This window comes from Desmodus rotundus, chromosome 5 (assembly GCF_022682495.2).
Source record: "Desmodus rotundus isolate HL8 chromosome 5, HLdesRot8A.1, whole genome shotgun sequence".
Taxonomy (NCBI): Eukaryota; Metazoa; Chordata; class Mammalia; order Chiroptera; family Phyllostomidae; genus Desmodus; species Desmodus rotundus.
This window is the reverse complement of record NC_071391.1, coordinates 39958444-39977114: the sequence shown is the minus strand read 5'-3', so window position 1 is coordinate 39977114 and position 18671 is coordinate 39958444. Positions and strand designations below refer to the sequence as shown.

Sequence of the window (18671 nt, the reverse complement as noted above, 5' to 3'; positions counted from 1 at the left end):
TAGGTACGGAATTGAATGATTTATTGACTGATTTACATATGTAAACTTAGCACGTTCACTACAAACCTAAGTCAAATACTGGAGTTGCTATCCCTATTTTGGAAGTGAGTCAACTGAAGTTTAGAGTAACTTGTCCAACTATTACAGGGCAAAACTGGGTCTTGAAACTATGACTTGTTCAAAAGCCCAGTCTCTGAAGTGTAAGCTACCAAGTACGCACCTCCTAACTTTTAAAATATAAAATACCTGTAGTTTCTAGAGTAATACAGTATTTTGAGTACTATACATAATATGCCATAGCACAAATGTTAGTGTACTATTTGTACACATTTTTAAGTTAAATAATAATGATGGCAATTGGCCATATTGAAAATATAAACATATAATATGGAGTAATGGTCACAGGACATTGGAATCATTAAAATTAACGGCAGTTTATACATGCTAAATGTTAGGGAGGTCGGTGATGTGGGCTGTGAAAGAATTCACAAAGGGAAGATAGTGCTGAGAGTAAAGGGTTTTTATTTTTACTTTCCCAAGGGAGGGAAAGGGCTAGGTGTGGAGATACCACCAGCACTAGCACCACTGCTGAGGGGTTAGGGCTCTGATTGGGTAAGGAGTGGTTGTAGAGCAGGATGTTTCCGTTAGGCTACAAATTGTTTCAACGTTACCTTTGGGTGCAGGGTCTGGAGGTCATTGTGGTCTGGCGTATCCTGTTCGGGAAATTCCTGGAGCCTCTGAGCCTTCCCTTTGCTTCCAGTAATTTTCTAGTCCCAGGGGTAAAGGTTCATGAAACAGGGTCAGCCATGCTTTATGGGGGTCCAGTTAGCTCTGGGAAAAAGGGCCTGAGGAAGTGGCTTTTGTCCTATTAATATATACACATAATACAGTAGGATATTATAAGTGAGACAATAGAAAGAGCATTGGAATAAAAGAAGACCTAATCTTTAATCCCATCTCAGGCAGTTAACTAGCCATGACCTCTTCATTTATACAAGAAACAATTTTGTAAGCGTGTACCATGCACCATGTGTTCCTGAAGGCACTAGGAGTTCAGGAATGAATAGGACAGATGGGAGCCCTGCCATCAGGGAACTTAGAGTTCACTTAGAACAGGGGTGTCAAGCTCATGTTCACCGGGGGGCCACATCAGCCTTGCGGTTGCCTTCAAAGGGCCGAATGTAATTTTAGGACTGTATAAATGTAACTACTCCTTAACAGTTAAGTAAGAGTTCTGCTCTGCCACCGGGTTGAAACAAGGTGCCAGGCAGGATAAACAAGGTGGAGGGCCAGATTTGGCCTGCGGGCCTTGTGTTTGCCACCTGTGACTTAGAAATTCTGATAAGTGAAATGTTCCTATGAAAGAGAGTTCTGTGATAGAAAATAAGGACATAGTGATAGAATGGATATTTCAGCTAAGCGTTGACATTGAACAGTATGTGCAGAAGCAGGAAGAGTTAGGAGTGTACTAAGAACTAGAGGGCCATGGCTGGATGTATATACTGGACGACAGTTGTAAAGCACTCTGCAACATGAGGTATGTCACTCTTTCTTTTCTTTCTTTCTTTCTTTCTTTCTTTCTTTCTTTCTGTCTTTCTGTCTTTCTTTCTGTCTTTCTTTCTGTCTTTCTTTCTTTCTTTCTTTCTTTCTTGAAGGGAAGGGAAGGGAAGGGAAGGGAAGGGAAGGGAGAAAGAGATGGAGAGAAACATAGATGTGTAGTTGCCTCTTGCACACCACCTACTGGGGACCTGGCCCTCAACCCAGGCATGTGCCCTGATTGGAATCGAACTGGCGATCGTTTGGTTCACAGGCCGGGGCTCAGTCCACTGAGCCATACCAGCCCAGGCTCATTAGATATTTATTGAACATATAATCTTATTAGTCAAAATTCCAGAGACCCAAAGGGCATAGCACATATCCTAGAAGGCTTATAGTTTAGTGGGCAGACTGGATGTAAGAGTTAAAGGACTGGTAAGATGAGAGAAGAGCGTTAGATATCAAGAATCAGAAGCTTTTCAGCCCAAAATAAGGTTCTATAAACCTTACTTTTCTTACTTGTATAAAGAAAACTGATGGACAAAATCAAGGGAGAGGGTGGAGGTGGGGGAGGGAGGTGGGTTCAGCTGGGGTGGTGTGGAGAGATGGGGAGAAAAGGCATACAACTGTAATTGAATAACAATTAAAAAAAAAGAAAACTGGCACAAAAGTACATCTTCAGTGCTAAAGGCTTTAAATATATTATTTCACTTAATTCTTACAACAACCCTGTCAGGTGGGTCGTCTTCCATTTTTTTCAAAGGAGAAAAAGGAGATTAATTGCCTAGGAGCTGAGCAAGATTCACATGCATAGCACACAAAAGAAAAAAAAAGCATAACATGCCAGCAAATTATAAAGTCATAATGTACATGAAATCTATGATCATAAAAACATAATGAGGGCCCTGGCCAGGTAGCTCAGTTGGTTGGAGCATCTTCCTGATGTGCTGGAGTTGCAGGTTCAATCCCCAGTGGGGGCACTTGCGGGAGTCAACTGGTAAATGCATGAATGGGTGGAAGGGCAAATCAGAGTAACAGCAAATAATGTAGGATTCAAGTGATGACTGAGATCTGAGTAGTGAGGAGCCAGTGACAGTTAAAGGTTGTTCCCTCTGTTTGGACTGCCCTTTCTATTCTTTTCTACCCCTAGGAAATGGTTACTTACCTTTTTATGCCCAAATTTACATGCCCTGGTCTTTGCACCCCTGAGGCAAAGTTAGTTGATGCTTTCTCTATTAATGCTTCTGTTTATAGTAACTACTTTTTTAAAAAAACCATAGACATAAACATGGTTAAAAATTTTTTTAACTTACAGAAAGTATGCAGTAAAAATTAAGTCCCTTCCTCACTACACTCTCATTTCCTGGTCCCATTTCTGGGAGAAGCTCTTGAATTTATAAATGTATATACAAGCATGTATAGATATTTGTATACATTTTAGAAAACATGAATGCAGTTATAGGGAGAAACAAACTTTCCCCTACCCTCAGGGTTCTTCTGCCTGGTCTAATAATCAAACAGATGTGAAACAGATTAGCAAGAGGAAAAAAACAAATTTAATACATATCCCCACAAGCATGAGAGAATCAGAGACTCCCACGTACACGAGAGCCTTTGCAGGAGTGTGGGTGAGACACGGCAGTGGCTTGGATCAGGGAAGTAATGGCAGAGGTTGTGAGAAGTGGCCAGGTTCAGGATAGATTGCTGAAGATTGAGTCAACAGGATTGCTAGCGGAATATAAGTGGGAATCTTCAACCACGTTAAACCCAAAGAATTCTAATTATGGGAATTTTAGACATGGTACAAAACTGATAAGCAAGACTTGCCAGGTGCTCAACAGTTTACTGATGAATTATGAAAACCAGTCCTTAGACTTTGAGTTTATACTTTTACCCTACATTTTAAGTGAAATTTTAGCTTATTTCAAAAACTGTTTTATTTCCTTAGCATTTTTTTTATGGTTCATGAATATTCTTTGTAGCTTTTATTTCATGTGCATTGTTCTCTGTTCTCAAGAGCTATGTTTTTCTTCAAGGTAAAAAATGTTGTTAGCCCAAATAAATCGAGACTCTCAGGGAATGGCAGAGTTTCCTGGAGGAGGAATGGAGGCCCAGCATGTTACCCTGTGTCTGACAGAGGCAGTGACTGTGGCAGGTGAGCAGTCTTATTTGAAGGGAGTGTGTGGGTTTAGAAATATCATTTATCTTAAGGGAAAATGAAAAATCACAACACTGAATTTACATCCCTCTTCTCATTTAGCTAACGACAACCCAAAGCTAAGCCTTTCAATGAGCATTTTTACCTTGGTGTAGATGCTGGGTACGGTGAGGCAGGGAAATGTTTTTTGTAAATACTAGAAGAAATCGCACTTGAGTCTAAGTTAAGCAGTCTGCCTTTTGCCTAACTTTCGTTTTAAAAATTAATTTAAACAGCATGCACATGTGATAGTTATCTAAAGAAAATAATTGTCTTTTTGTAATAGATGGTGACAATTTAGAAAACATGGAAGGTGTAAGCTTGCAAGCCGTAACACTTGCAGATGGTTCTACTGCTTATATACAACATAATTCTAAAGGTACGTGCCTCGTTACAACCCATTGGTTAATATCGGCAATGCATAATAAGCTCAGAGTCGGAGCACTTAGCAACTCTACCCCTTCCCAATCCTTCCTAGTTTCAGTTTAACTTAAATAGTTTTAATAATTTGGGGACACTCTTTTAGACGTTTGGAAGATACTATGGGGTATCAAAATTAAGTGAGGGAGAGAGGAGTATCCCTTACCCAATTCTTTTGAGACCTTTCTTGCTTTTTATAGTTCAAGTTATTATTTAATGTTTTTAAGAAATATGCAAAAGAGTAAAGACATTTGGTTTTAGTTTTATAATACTGCCTCTGAATCAGTGTTTACTTTGCTCCAAGAAATAGCCTAGTTCTCAAACTCCCTTGTTTTTCGGGAAACCTACTAAATACGTATATACATAGTCAAGGGACTTATGCCCCCTGGGATGAGAATGGCCTCATATACACTGACATATCTGTCTATTCCTCCCAGCTTCAGCTTCCCCCTGTTCAGAGTTACTGTTTCTAGGTGGCTCTGAAAGGTGTACAGAGGTTTGACTCATGTAGCCCTGCTGTGATGAGCCACTCTTCCTCTTGAACTTGTCTGATTGAAAATTGGAGGGGAGGAAGGATGGCTGAGGGAGGATTTTCTGCTTTCTGTAGGATCACTGGATGTGTTATTGAATTGCCTCAGAACATTGAGGGAAGAGCCAAGATGAACATGATCTTAAGTAGTGTATGTTTTTATAGTTGATATCATTTTGAAATTGTATAAAGTTTAAAATTTTTGCTTATTCTAATTCATTGGTTTAAATGTTTTGTTCCAGATGGGAAACTCATAGATGGGCAGGTCATTCAGTTGGAAGATGGTTCTGCTGCCTATGTTCAACATGTGCCCATACCTAAAACTAGTAAGTATCTGGTACTGCTTACCCTTCTGATTTTCATATTTTAGTATTTCCTGCCTCCGTATCTCCTTATTACCTAAACTTGGTCCTGATCTCTAGTCCTCCTTCTGAAAGGGAAGATCAGTAGATGTCACAGAGAGCAGTGAAAGACCATTTTAACTTGAGACTTTCTCTCAAAAATAATAGAAAAGAAGTTACTGGACTGCACTCTGGAGACAAATGTGCAACAGTCCTAAGGAAATATTTCTATTATTTGAGCTAAATCTAGATGTCTCTGATTTTTCCTTTTTTCCTTCTTTCAGCTCTTCTTATACCCTGGTATATATTTCTAAAACAAGTATCTTAATGTCTTTTTACCATTAAACACTTACTGAGAGTGGTTTTACTGAAATTATGTAAATTTCAAGGGCCGATAAAGCAAGTATAGTTTTTATGTGTTTGATTTATTTTTAAAAATACTTACTTATTTTTAGAGAGAGGGAAGGGAAGGAGAAAGAGGGAGAGAAACATCAATGTGTGAGAGAGACATCAATTGGTTGCCTCTCGGAAGCCCGCAACCCAGACACGTGCCCTGACTGGGAATCAAACTGGTGACCCTTCAGTTCGAAGGCCGGCACTCAGTCCACTGAGCCAAACCAGCCAGGGCATGATTTATTTACTCAGTTGTTGCTGAGTTATCAAAAAACGTGGGATCTAAATGTAAGCATTGTTCTCGAGCAGGGGACAGTTTACGTCTAGAGGATGGTCAAGCAGTGCAGTTGGAAGACGGAACTACAGCATTTATTCACCATGCCTCCAAAGGTAAAATAGTTTTGGAAATATGAATAAAATAAGGAAGAAATGGGTATGCGGCAAAAATAAGACCTATCTGTTGTTGATGTCACGTAAAAGGAGATTTATGCTAGTTTTCAAGTATAAGAAGGCAGATTTTCCACAGACTGAGGAAAAACTTTCTAATTTGAGCTGTCCAATAACAAACCTCTGTTTCCTAAAGGACTTCAAATACAGGCTGCTTTTAAAATGTGAAATTAAATATTCGAAAGTTAAGTTGTTGATTTTTTTTCTTAAACATAACTACTTTGCCTATTGTATTGATCTTTAATTAAAACTAAATAAAAATTTAAAAATATCTTAAGCAAATACAGCAAAATGTTAATGTTTATTAACTTTGTGTGGGGAGGACCGGGCAGGTGGAATGCATAGGAGTAGTGAGCACAGCTCTGCAGCCAGACTATCTGAGTTCAAATCTCTGTCTGCAGCTGTTGAGCTGTGTGACTTTAAGCAAATTACTTAACTTCCCTGTGCTTCAGTTTCATCATGTGTAAAATGAGGATTATAATCAGTATCCATATCCCAGGGTATTGTGAAACAGAATGTACAAACATATGTAAAACACTTAGAACAATGCTTGTCACACAGTAAATGCTTAATAAATGCCAGCTATTGTTACTACTTTATAAAATATTTATTATAGAATGATGTAACATGTTTTAGAAAGACTAGTTGTGAAACCAAGGGGAAATTTTTAAATTTTTAGAATACTTTGTAAGTAAATTTGTTTGTTTAAAGATGAGAAAAAGTAATCTCTGAAGTTTTTTGTTAGTGGTGGGAGTTAATCTTGGGTTCGTTTTAGTTGGATATATTTACTATTTCACAACGCTGTGTATAGCTTTGTGTGGTTATTTAGAGGGAAAAAAACCCATGGACTTTGGAGTCACACTGGCATGAATTCATCCTTGTTTCTCAACATACTGGTTTTTGACTGTTAATTAGTTTTATTTATTTCCTGGTTCCCAAAATCTCAGTTTCCCATTTGTCCAGTGGGGGTGGTAAATATACTTGCCTCACAGAATTGTGAGGGCTGAATGAAATAACACATGTAAGGCACATCGGCCAGGGCTTACGTAACTATTTAGTAAAACTTCACTCCCTTCTCTCTTTAAATATGTAACTGTTTCTCAGACTACCTTTATTTTAATGCCATTCTCTTCCACTCCCTCAGATAGTTATGACCAGAGCGCATTACAGGCAGTTCAGCTGGAAGATGGCACCACAGCTTACATCCACCACGCAGTGCAAGTCCCACAGTCTGATACCATCTTAGCAATTCAGGCTGATGGTACAGTGGCAGGTTTGCACACTGGGGATGCCACAATTGACCCGGAAACTATCAGTGCTTTGGAACAGTATGCAGCAAAGGTGCGTCATTTTACAATGTTAAGAACGTCCTTCTTGATTTTTCATTAAAAGAAAAGAAAACAAAAAAGTGTACTAGTATGCTTTATCCAGTAAGAAACTAGCATTTCAGAGTCGGAATCATACAGCAGAAAGGAGATCAGCATTTATCTTAAAAGAAGTATGTAAAAAGAAATATTGGAAGAAAAGTAATGGGGTAGAATAAGAGCTTACAGAAAAGAAATGGGTGGTGGGTAACTCACAGAAGTTACATGCAAGGATGAGTGAGTACCATAAGAGAAATAATAGATCATATATAGAACTACTTACGAATTAAGAAGTAGAAAATAGAGATTGGAAAAGATGAAGGAAAGTCTCAATTAAGTTTTACATAAAAAGGGCTGGATTTTTAATACCTTTTATATAATTTAAAAGGTTATTTTCCCACTTTTTATTACGAAAATTTTCAAACATACACAGAAATAAACAATAATACCTCTCCATGAACTTAGCAACCAGTCTAAACAATGGTCAAAATGTAAAACTTTTTAAAGTTTTATTTTATTCCTATAGGTGTCCATTGATGGAAGTGAAAGTATAACAGGTACTGGAATGATTGGAGAAAATGAGCAAGAGAAAAAAATGCAGGTATGTAAAGCTACTTTTTTATATAAGAATCTCTTTCTGTTAGCATTTTTAAGCCCTTTTATGGATGCAAGCAAGAAGAGGGATTTCATTACCTTTCTAGGAAAATCTTACCATTTCAGAAAAACAGTGTACAATATACCTGCCCTGTTAGCTCCGTTGATAGAACATTGTCCTGATAAGCCAAGGTTGCAGGTTTAATTCCTGGTCAGGGCACATCAAGAATCAACCAAGAAATGCATAAATAAGTGGAACAACAAATCGGTATCTCTCTCTCTCTCCCTCCCTTCCTCTCTCCCCCTCTCCCTCTCTCCCTCCCTCCCCCTCTCCCTCTCTTCCCCCCTTCTTTCCTTCCCTCCTCCTCTCCCTCTCCCCCCACTTCTGTCACTCTAAAATCAATTTAAAAAAGAAGAAAAAAACATTGTGCAGTATATATTAGCAACTTTCTCAAACTATCTCAGGTCTAAGGATTCATCATATAGAAATACCACAGAAATCCAGATGCAGCTTGTGTTCTGTAATCCAAGGCAATTTTGGGCACCATGTGAACTGACTTTGCTTTTTATATCTTTTTGTTTCTTCTGCTTCCGATTCCCTCCATATTTTCCTGGAAAGAAGGTCCAGTCTAGCTAATTATTGTTCGTACTGGACAAAATTGTTTGTACCTCTTGTACCACCAGACTGCTTCCTAAGGCTGCATATGCCCATGGGTTGGCTGCCCCTGTTTCAGATGCTTACCCTGGGTTTAGTCTTTGGCTGCCCCTTACCCAAATAACAACCTAGAGCAGCAGTGCCTCTAAAAGTTTTGTAGTTAGTACAAAGTAGTCACAGGTGCTTTCTGGGAGGTCTACAATTCAAAAATTCAGAACTTGCGTAATTCAAGACCGTTGAATTCTGTGTTTTTGTTATTGTGTGGGTGGGTGTTCTTGGAGCTTCTATAATCATTGTAGCATATTCTTGTTTTAATGCTGTTAATTTTCTCAGCAATTACCTCTAATATTTTCCTGCATGCTCCCTCAGCAGTGTTTGCATTCATCTGAGAGTTTTATCATATTTATTTCCTATCTTAAAGTTACTGCTTCAGGGTCACACTTCTTAACTTGAGCATTAGCGTCACTTAATGACATTGAGTGATACTGTTAAGGATTATCATTAAGATTTTACATTTATAATAACAGCAAATGATACAATAACAGGAATCACTGGTAGAAATTTGATACTTCTAAACATTGCTGAAGAGCCAAGTATTTCTATTTTCCATGAAGTGGCAGCAGTATAAGCACTGTTTGCAATTCACAAAGTCAACCTCTTCTGAAATTCAGATACTGTGTAAATTATACAAAAGATGTCCGTCAAGGCCTTGGTAGGTTTTAATGGTGACAAACTTAGGTTTTAAAGATTCTTTCTTTTTTTTAAGCTACCTTAGTTTCTTTCTTAAATATTGATGTTTCAGATTGTCAGAATTTCTTATACTCAAGAAAATGGTCTATATTATAATATACATTCTATTTTTAAAAAACAACAGCTAAGATTGTTTTTTCAAAAATAGGGATGGAGACCTGGCCAGGTAGCTCAGTTGGTTAGAACGTTGTCCCAATACACCAAGGTTGTGGATTTGATGCTGTGTCAGAGTATATATAAGAAGCAACCAATGAATGCACTAGTAAATGGAACAGCAAATTAATGTGTTTCCCCCCCAAAAAAATCAGTAAATAAAAAATTTTTTTAAAAGATTAAGAAAAAAGAGAGGTGTAGTTCAGTGCCTTGGGGTTGGTTGCCCATTAAGGGCTTTATCTCTTGCTAGAGACTGACAATTAAGTTTTTAAATAATAGATTATTTCTAAAGAAAGACAGTGTAACTACACTTACAATAACTAATATAGAAGGTATCCTACAGAAAAATGAGTGTAACATTATAATATACTATTATCATAAAAACTTGTTACTATCAATAATTAGCTTCTGAGCCAGATGTATCACTAGGAATTCAGAGCTGCAACATGTCATAAAAAGCCCTATAGCTCTTTATGCAGACATAATAACCATGTGGTGTTGGTACCAGTAGACAAAGAAATAGAAGAAAGTCGAATAGGATTTTTTTTTTGATGGTAGCTTTGCCCTATTTACTTCTCCCTTACAGACTAGATCTGTGTTGTCCAATGTGGTAGCCACATGTGGCTACTGAGCACTTGAAATCTGGCTAGTCAGAATTCAGATGTGCTGTGAGTTTAGACTACTCACAGGATTGGGAAGGTTTATTATGAAAAAAGAATGTAAAATATCTCATTAATAATACCTCATGTAGATTAGTTGTTGAAATGATAATTTGGACGTACTGGGTTAAAATAATTACTAAAATTTCACCCTTTTTTTGTTTTGTTTTTACTTTTAAAGTGTGGTTACACTAGAACATTTTTAATTACATGTTTCTTGTATTTGTAACTCATTGTATTTCTATTCATTAATGCTGGACCAGAAGTTCATGAATCTTTTATCCTCTAAAACAGTCAAGTACCATATTTAAGGTTGAGGGCCCAGTACATGGTATTAAAATGTCAAAATATCCTTAAAGAACCACTATAAGTAAGCAGCACCTGTAATTTCTCAGATTGTCTCTTGGTACTCCTGCTACTTCTGCCAGAGTTGCTTAAGAAGTTGTAACTCTAGGCCCTGGCCAGATGGCTTGGTTGGTTGGAGCATCGTCCTGTACACCAAAATGTCGCTGGTTTGATTCCCGGTCAGGGCACATACCGAAGTTTCGGGTGTAATCCCAGGTTGGGGTGCATATGGGAGGCAACCAGTCGATGTTTCTCTCTCACTCTCTCTTTTCCTCTCTCTCTAAAATCAATTTTAAAAATATCCATGGGTGAGGATAAAAAAAAAAGGACGCCCAGGCGTTCAGATATAAGAACGGTGAGGATGCCGGGGTGTGAGTGGGGGGGACTACTGTTGCAGTCACTGGCCTCAGGTTACACCACCCTCAGTGAAGTAGCCCCCAGCAGAGTATTAAGGCAGCACATAATCTGTAATAAGAAAAAATCTGAGTTGAGTTTCCACTCTGCTGTGTAGTAGCTATATGACTGAGCAAATTAACTTCTCCGGATCTGAGGTTTATTATCTGCTGAATTTGAATAATAATACTCTTTGCCTTACCTATCTCATGGGATTATGAAAATCAATTGATTAATATTTTAGTTAAGACATGAGAACATAATTTGTAAATGTATAAGGGTGATACAGCATTGTCAAGCACTTATGTGTTCAGTTAGAATACCAGGCCTTTTTCATGATTTCCATTAGTTTTGACTTTATTCAAAACTAATTTTACTTATATTGGATGGAGATCAAAGTTTTTGGCTTGCCAGTTTTAATCACAGCTCTAGTAACACAGAAAGTTAGTCAGGCTAGCTTAAGATAAATGTATATTATATGACTATACAAGAAGCCAAAAGTAGGAACTGCTGAACATTTGAACTTCACAGGAACCAGAGCCATCTGGCTTGCAAAGGAGGCATCACTGAAGGCTATTTTCATTCTTCCTTTTTCATCCTCCTCCCCTCTTACATGCCCTTCTTTTCTCTGCACACAGGCTTTCTTTGCATTGTCATTGAGTTGACGTATGGCTCATAGCAGCCGTGCCTTCTCAGGTTTACCACCCATGCTCAACTCAAGATTCCTTAGGTCAAGATTTCTTAGGACTCAGTTTGACATGTGTATTTTTTTTAATACTCACCCAAAGACATGTTTATTGATTTTAGAGAGAAAGAAGGGAGGGAGAAAGAGAGGAAGAGAAGCATTGTGTGAGAGAGAAACATTGATAGGTTGCCTCTTGTATATGTCCCAGCCAGGTACGGAAGCCACTAACCAGCCATGTACCCCAACCAGGAATCAAACCCGCAACCTTTGGTTTATGGGATGACTCTCTGACCAACTGAGCCACACCGGCCAGGGTTCAGCTTGACTTTTTAAGCCAGGCCACATGAGGCATAGATCACTGGCCAGCTTTAGATGTACCGTCTTTTCTGGTTATTAGAGTCTGTGGATGGGGTAGCAGATTCTCCCAGAACATGGGTTGGATTATCATCCCAAAACCTGTTTAGTATAGGCAGTTTTAATGTGGGTCATATTTCATGTATATTTTCTGTGTTTTTATCTAGCTCTCTGATCTTGAACCTTGCTTTTCTTAGCCCCTTTTTTTCCCTAAAAGGAAGGTATTAGATAAGGGGTTATTAATCAGAGAGAAATACAAAATTAACCTGTGGAGCTTTTAAAAATAACCCATGACTAAGACCAGTAAGTAGACTAAGATTCAATAAGTAGATCTGGAGTGGAACTCAGGATTTTTTAAAAAATAATATTTTTAGTAGTTTCAAAAAATATTTTTTAAGATTTTATTTATTTTTAGAGAGAATAGAAGGGAAGAAGAAAGAAAGGAAGAGAAGCATCAGTGTGAGAGAGAAACCAGTCAGTTTCCTGTTGTACATCTCCAACCAGGGACCTTGTCCACAGCCCAGGCTTGTGCCCTGACCAGGAATCGAACCGGCAACCTTTCAGTTTTGCTGGATGACGCCCAACCCACTGAGCCACACCAGTCATGGCAGTAGCGTTGTTTGTTTGTTTGTTTGTTTTTAGAGAGGGAGAGAAACATCAGCGTGTGGCTGCCTCTCATGTGCCTCCCCCCTGTTCACGGGAACCCAGCCTGCAACCTAGGCATGTGCTCTAGACTGGGAATTGAATCTGCAACCCCTGGTTTGCAAGCTGGCACTCAATCCACCCAGCCACACCACCTAGAGCTTTTTTTTTTTTTTTTTAAGTACAAAGTAAAAAACAAAACAAAATAACCAGTTACCTTACTAACTGGTAGATACCTTTTTTTTTTTTTTTTAAAGGTGGTCATGTTATATTTCAAAAATCCAAATGGTATAGAGAGGAAAAACAAAAAGGCTGAGTACCAAAACCCAATAGTAATCATTATTAGAAATGTGTGGGATTTGTTTGTTTGTTTCTTAAGTCTTTATGGCAATGCTCATGTCTCCCCATGGTTCCCTAGAGACCCTTCTGTTGCCACTTCAATGATTAATTCCTTTCTTGAAAGAGAACGTACGTTTAAAAATGGGTCGAGTTGCTTTTATTTTATCTTCCCCCAAGAGTATAAGTTATTTACATCCTAATAAACAAGTTTAAGCTCATCAAATAACAAGAGTTTATCTGCCATGTGCATTAAGCCATTATGGTAAATGGAATTTTAAGTGCTAAACCAGGTGATAAAATGTGCCGCTACCCTCAGCCCTACCAGGTCCCTCACTATGACTAAAGAAGCTCTGCTGGTGAGTTATCACTGGGCTATAGCATCCTGAAGCCTGGTGGGTTAATGACTTGAGCTCCAGAACCAATCTATTTTAAATCCTGATTCTCATCTTCTGACCCAAGGGCAGGTCACATTAGTTAACCATGCTGGTTCTCATTTTTTAAATTTGTAAATCATAAATAACAGTCAGTTTATTGGGCAGTCATGAAGGACTAATAAGACAGCACATGCAAAGCACCCACCACGATACAGCACATAAATGCAACTCCTTAATTAATGGTAGTTAATCTCCACTGTTGAAGGCATTTTGGGATTCAGTCTTAGATCCAGCCCCTTAGTTACCAGAGTGGTTTGCACCTCAGAATCCTTGACTGTTAAAGCTTTAAGGGACTTAGCATTAATTATCTTGTACAGTGGTTTTTAAACACTGATGTTGGGACGCCTTAGGGTTTCTTTGTGGTCCCTCAGGGCTCGCAGAGCTCTGTGCCACCCACATCTGCCTGGACTAACAGCAGGATAGCAGCCAGAATGGCCCTGTTTCACACAGTAGAATGCCGTGTAGGGTTTCACCTGCCAAAGGATTTTGACTTCTTTAAAAAAGCTTAAAAGAAAAAAAGTATCACCAATTTAGTATAAGATGTTCTTTATGCAGATAGGCAAACAGATCCTACATGATTTATACTAGGTCACACAATATATATTGCAGAGCTTAGGTTATCTTTTAATTCTCAGAACATATATTAAGCATAAATAGTGAAGGCATTTTTTAGAGATGGTTTTAGAGGCCGTTTTAAGGCATTTTACTGGTGTTAGCTTTTTTTTTTTAAGACACTGACAGAAATCATTATATATTTTTTAAAGATTTTGTTTAGATTGAGAGAGAGGGGAAGGGAGGGGGGGAAAGAGGGGGGGAAGCATCGATGTAAGAGAAAAACATCCGTCAGTTGCCTCTCGTGCGCCCCCAACTGGTGAGGACCTGGCCCGCAACCCAGGCATGTGCCCTGACTGGGAATCAAATCCGCAACCTTACAGTTTGCAGGCTGGTGCTCAATCCACTGAGCAGCACCATCCAGGGCAGTGTTAACTTCTGAAGTGACCTCGAGACATTTCCCTTGTGATAATATATCAGGTTATTTTTCTTTTGACAATGACTATATATATTCGATATTGTGTAACCCTGAAATACCCGTTTTAGCTTTAGCTTATTAATTTAGCTTTTGAATTTTGGATTCTGCCTCTTTTCACCCTTTAAAAAGTCTGCAGAATCATCTGTTACTTTCTCTTCCATAGTCATTGTCCTAGGCTGCTTTTCATTACTTCTTCCTTCTGTAGTTACAATTATCCAAATTTCTTCTAGTCTCCTTGCCTTTTTTGTCTTTGACTCTGTTCCACACTATTATCAGAGTTCTCTCTCTAAAACACAGAGCTAATCTTGGTCAGTCCATTACTTTAAAAATTTTAATGCCTTTCTTTTGCTTTTATTATCTAGGCTTGCTCTTCAGAATGACATCTAAAACTCTTCCCAAATGTGGTTCTAAATTTCCCTTGCTTTTTCATGTTATCCATTGCATTCTAGAGACATAGTGCTCTGATTTAAGTTTCCATTTCTTTTTGACACACTTTCATACTTTTGGTCATAGTAACCCTTCTGCCTGTGCTGCTCTCCCTATCCCTGTCCTTTAGCCTTCAGATTTTACCTCTAAACAGCTCACCATAATCTGAATCTCTACCTACTTTCCAGTTTTGTCCCCCATAGAACTCTGCATGGACTGCTATGATAGCAGTTGGTGTATTCTGTCATAATCCCTAATTTACAGGACAGTCTCACTAACTAGAATGAGAGCCCTACTAAGGCAGGACCATTTCTAATTTATTATTTGAAGTTGAAAATGCTTTTTACATTGTTTTTAGGATACATGTCCTAAAATAAATAAATAAGTTGTGTGTGTGTGTGTGTATATCCCTTGAGTGTGTCCTGGAATACCTACATACAGTGGAGATGTTACTTGGGTTGATTTTTCTAGAGCAGCAATACAGTAGTTCCCCCTTAACTGTGATTTCAGTTACCCAGAGTCAACTGCAGTCCAAAAATATTAAATGGAAAATTTCAGAAATGAATGTTCTGTAAGTTTTAAATTGTGTGCCATTCTGAGCAGCATGACGACATCTCAGGCCGTCCTGCTGCATCCTGCCTCAGAGGCGAGCCATCCCTCCGTCCAGCGTATCCACACGGTACACACTACCCTCCCGTTAGTCACTTAGTAGCTGTCTCAGTTGTCAGATAGGTTGTCGTTGCAATGATAGTACTTGTGTCCAAGCACTTAATAATATTTTACTTAATAATGGCCTTATTTTTCTTAACAATGGCCCCAAAGTGCAGGAGTAGTGATGCTGACAGTTGAGACATGCCAAAGAGAAGCTGTAAGGTGATTTCTTTAAGAGAAAGTTAAAAATTCTTGACTTAATAAGGCACTTTACCATCTCACATTACCATTATAAGAAGGGTGATTACAGTACAATAAGGTATTTAGAAAGACCACATTCATATAGCTTTATTATATTATATTGTTATATTGTATTTTATTATTAGTTATCGTTGTTCATCTCTTACTGTGCCTAATTTATAAATTAAACTTTATCATAAGTATGTATATATAGAAGCAAACATGGTGTATATAGGGTTCGGTCCAATCTGTGGTTTCAGGTGTCCACTGAGGGTCTGGGAATGTGTGCCCAGTGGATAAGGAGGGCCTGCTGTACCTCTGTGCGCTCTAGCCGTACTTCCCCGCGGATCTCCTTTCGACTTCTTCCATAGCCACTGACTGCAGCCGTGGGACGGAATTAGCCTCACTGGCTGAGCATGATAGAATTTTTGTAAAATGATGACCTAAGTCTAGGAACCTACGTTATAGTTTTATCTTTTTTATTCTGAAAATAGCAATTGCATCTATTTTATCTCTCTAAATAATTTCAGTCATACTTTTTTTTAATCTAGATTGTCTTACAAGGACATGCTACAAGAGTAACTGCTAAATCCCAACAGAGTGGAGAGAAGGCATTTCGATGTGAATATGATGGATGCGGAAAATTATATACAACAGCTCATCATCTTAAGGTATCTAAAGAAATGCCGAATCTAGTTATGAGAATACCTAGGACATTTAATGTCATCATGATATTCTTGTAGCATTCAAATGCCATTGTTTCCTCCCACTTATCAAGGTATAGATATACGCTCACGCTCATACCAAGACACACAAAAGCCTATACAGATTTCAGAAAATGTCAACTTTTTGAGGGCTTGGACTTCGTTTACTTCATCTTTGTCTCCCTACTGGTATATAGTAGGTACTCTGTATGTTTGAATACATTTTTGTCAAATGCGACATTTTATATAATTATATGAGTGGTGTGTGTAATCACTCTGTTAACAGCGATTTGCTGAAATCTAGCAAAAGTTGGCGTTAGCTTGTCCTTTCTTCCAAATACATAGGCCAAGTACTTTCATTGCAGCTAAACACAATATATCATGACTCAAAAATAATAGCAATTACTGCAGAAGTGTGTGTTAGCATATTTGGAGTAGCAGCCTCAGAGCTCATCTCTACTACTTAGCAGTGTACAACCTTAGCATGTTACCTGACCTCTTAGTACCTCCTTTTCCTTGTCTATAAAATTGGATGATTTTTATCATCCAATTTTAAAAGTACATCCCTCTTAGATTGGTTGTGAAAATTAAATAAAACTATACACGTAAAACATTGAAAAGAATGGCTTGGCATGTGGTAGAAGTTCAGTAATTGTTGGCCATTGTCATGATCACTCATTTGTCACAGCAGCACTCGATGGTAGATACTGTTTTGTCCCCACTTTACAGAGAGGAGTTTGAGTCTCAGAGAAGGCAAGTGTCATGGCCACAGCATTGGTCAGTGGTGAAACCTTGCCTCAGACTGACGGCCCTCCAGCAGCAGCCTCCCCGCCCTTAACCTTACGTGTGTAGCCTCTCCCTGCACTCTGCTCCCCACTCTCACCGTGTATGTGTTCCATGCAGACACCTTTGACCACCCTAGAAAACGCACACCCCCACTGTTCCTGTTTCTTATTTAAAATGAGTACTTCTTAAAACATGAAATATTTGGTATATTGATAATTATTGGACTGTAGTTTTTGAGAAAAGAAGTGTTATCTTTTTTATTAAAAATAACACACAAGCAACAACATAATTCTGCAGTGAAAAAAATAGGTCTATGTTGAGACCACCTACCCGAGGAATGCCTAAAGGAAATAGAATCACGCCTGTGTTTCAATGACAGGTGCACGAGAGGTCACACACAGGAGACCGGCCCTATCAGTGTGAGCATCCAGGCTGTGGGAAAGCATTTGCAACAGGTAAAAACCTGCATTTTCTCTGTTTCTTCGTTTCAGTTGGGGTCAAGCAGAGACAGGCCAGAGGCAGGAACTGACCCCTTGCCTTTGGCACAATGACCAGTTTTGCAATCTCTCCATTAACTACTTCTTGTCCTGCTTGCTCTATTCAGATTCATTCTCTCTCTGTCTGTCTCTGTCTCTCTGTCTCTCTCTCATTTCCATTTTTCTCCTCAGGCCTGTTTTGTTCCTGCCTACTATGTTCAGTGTTTCACTCCACACCCTGCTTTCTTTTAGCAAGAAAAATAAAAGCTGAGCATTAAAAGCTGATACAGACTTTAACATTAGGGCACACCTTAGGGGGAGCCATGGGGAACCAGTCTTAGCAATGGGACAGGCCTTCTCAGGGACACATTAAGCAGGGCCAGGACCCAACAGTACCAGGCCTCTTGACTTCCACCCTGTCCTGTTCCTCATTCCATGTCTCAGTTCCACTTCAAGCTTTTGGATTATGAGATGCAAACATTTAATAAGGTTGGGCACTTGAAAAAAAGGTACACAACCTCTTTTAGACCAAGATGAAGCTATTGAATTTTCAGTATGACAGTCCTGAGCTGTCATACTCTGGTACTTTTTGTAATTTATTTTTAGAGGGGAAGGGAGGGAGAAAGAGACAGAGATAAACAATGATGTGTGAAAGAAACATCAATCATTTGCCTCTCACACACCCCGGACCAAAGGACCTGACCTGCAACCTGGGCATTTGCCCTGATGGGGAATCGAACTGGCGACCTTTCGGTTTGTAGGACAGTGCCTAACCCACTGAGCCACACCAGTCAGGGCTACTCTTACACATTTTAATACTTATTCTGTTGTGCTTGCCTAGTATTATATCGGGTATTTACTATATTTTTCAAAAGCTTAATGTCAGTGGTCATCATTAGAGGGGTCTTATGTAACTAAGTTTCTTTCACATTTTTCTTAAAGGCTATGGATTAAAAAGTCATGTCAGAACTCATACAGGAGAAAAGCCATATCGGTGTTCAGAAGATAATTGTACTAAATCCTTCAAAACTTCAGGAGATCTACAGAAACATATCAGAACTCATACAGGTACTGGTGTGAACACACCTATCTAGGCAGTTCTCACCTGCAGGGAGAGGACGTGGGGAA

At 38.8% G+C, this 18671-nt stretch overlaps 1 protein-coding gene across 5 annotated transcripts in view; it reads left to right on the top strand.

Moving 5' to 3' along the window:
* Window positions 1-18671, top strand: part of ZNF143 (zinc finger protein 143) — a 38184-nt gene that overhangs the window by 2912 nt on the left and 16601 nt on the right. For 3 of the 5 annotated variants that reach the window (XM_024558849.3, XM_045194148.2, XM_053925763.2), the window contains exons 2-10: window positions 3573-3691; window positions 4020-4112; window positions 4925-5008; window positions 5723-5806; window positions 7008-7204; window positions 7754-7828; window positions 16129-16248; window positions 17447-17522; window positions 18486-18611. In XM_024558849.3, the coding sequence (XP_024414617.1) occupies window positions 3580-3691; window positions 4020-4112; window positions 4925-5008; window positions 5723-5806; window positions 7008-7204; window positions 7754-7828; window positions 16129-16248; window positions 17447-17522; window positions 18486-18611 (967 nt within the window). In that variant the 5' untranslated portion in view covers window positions 3573-3579. Of the gene's footprint in view, window positions 1-3553; window positions 3692-4019; window positions 4113-4924; window positions 5009-5722; window positions 5807-7007; window positions 7205-7753; window positions 7829-16128; window positions 16249-17446; window positions 17523-18485; window positions 18612-18671 lie in introns of all 5 variants that reach the window. The other 2 variants (XM_024558850.3, XM_053925764.2) reach the window with 2 other exon arrangements.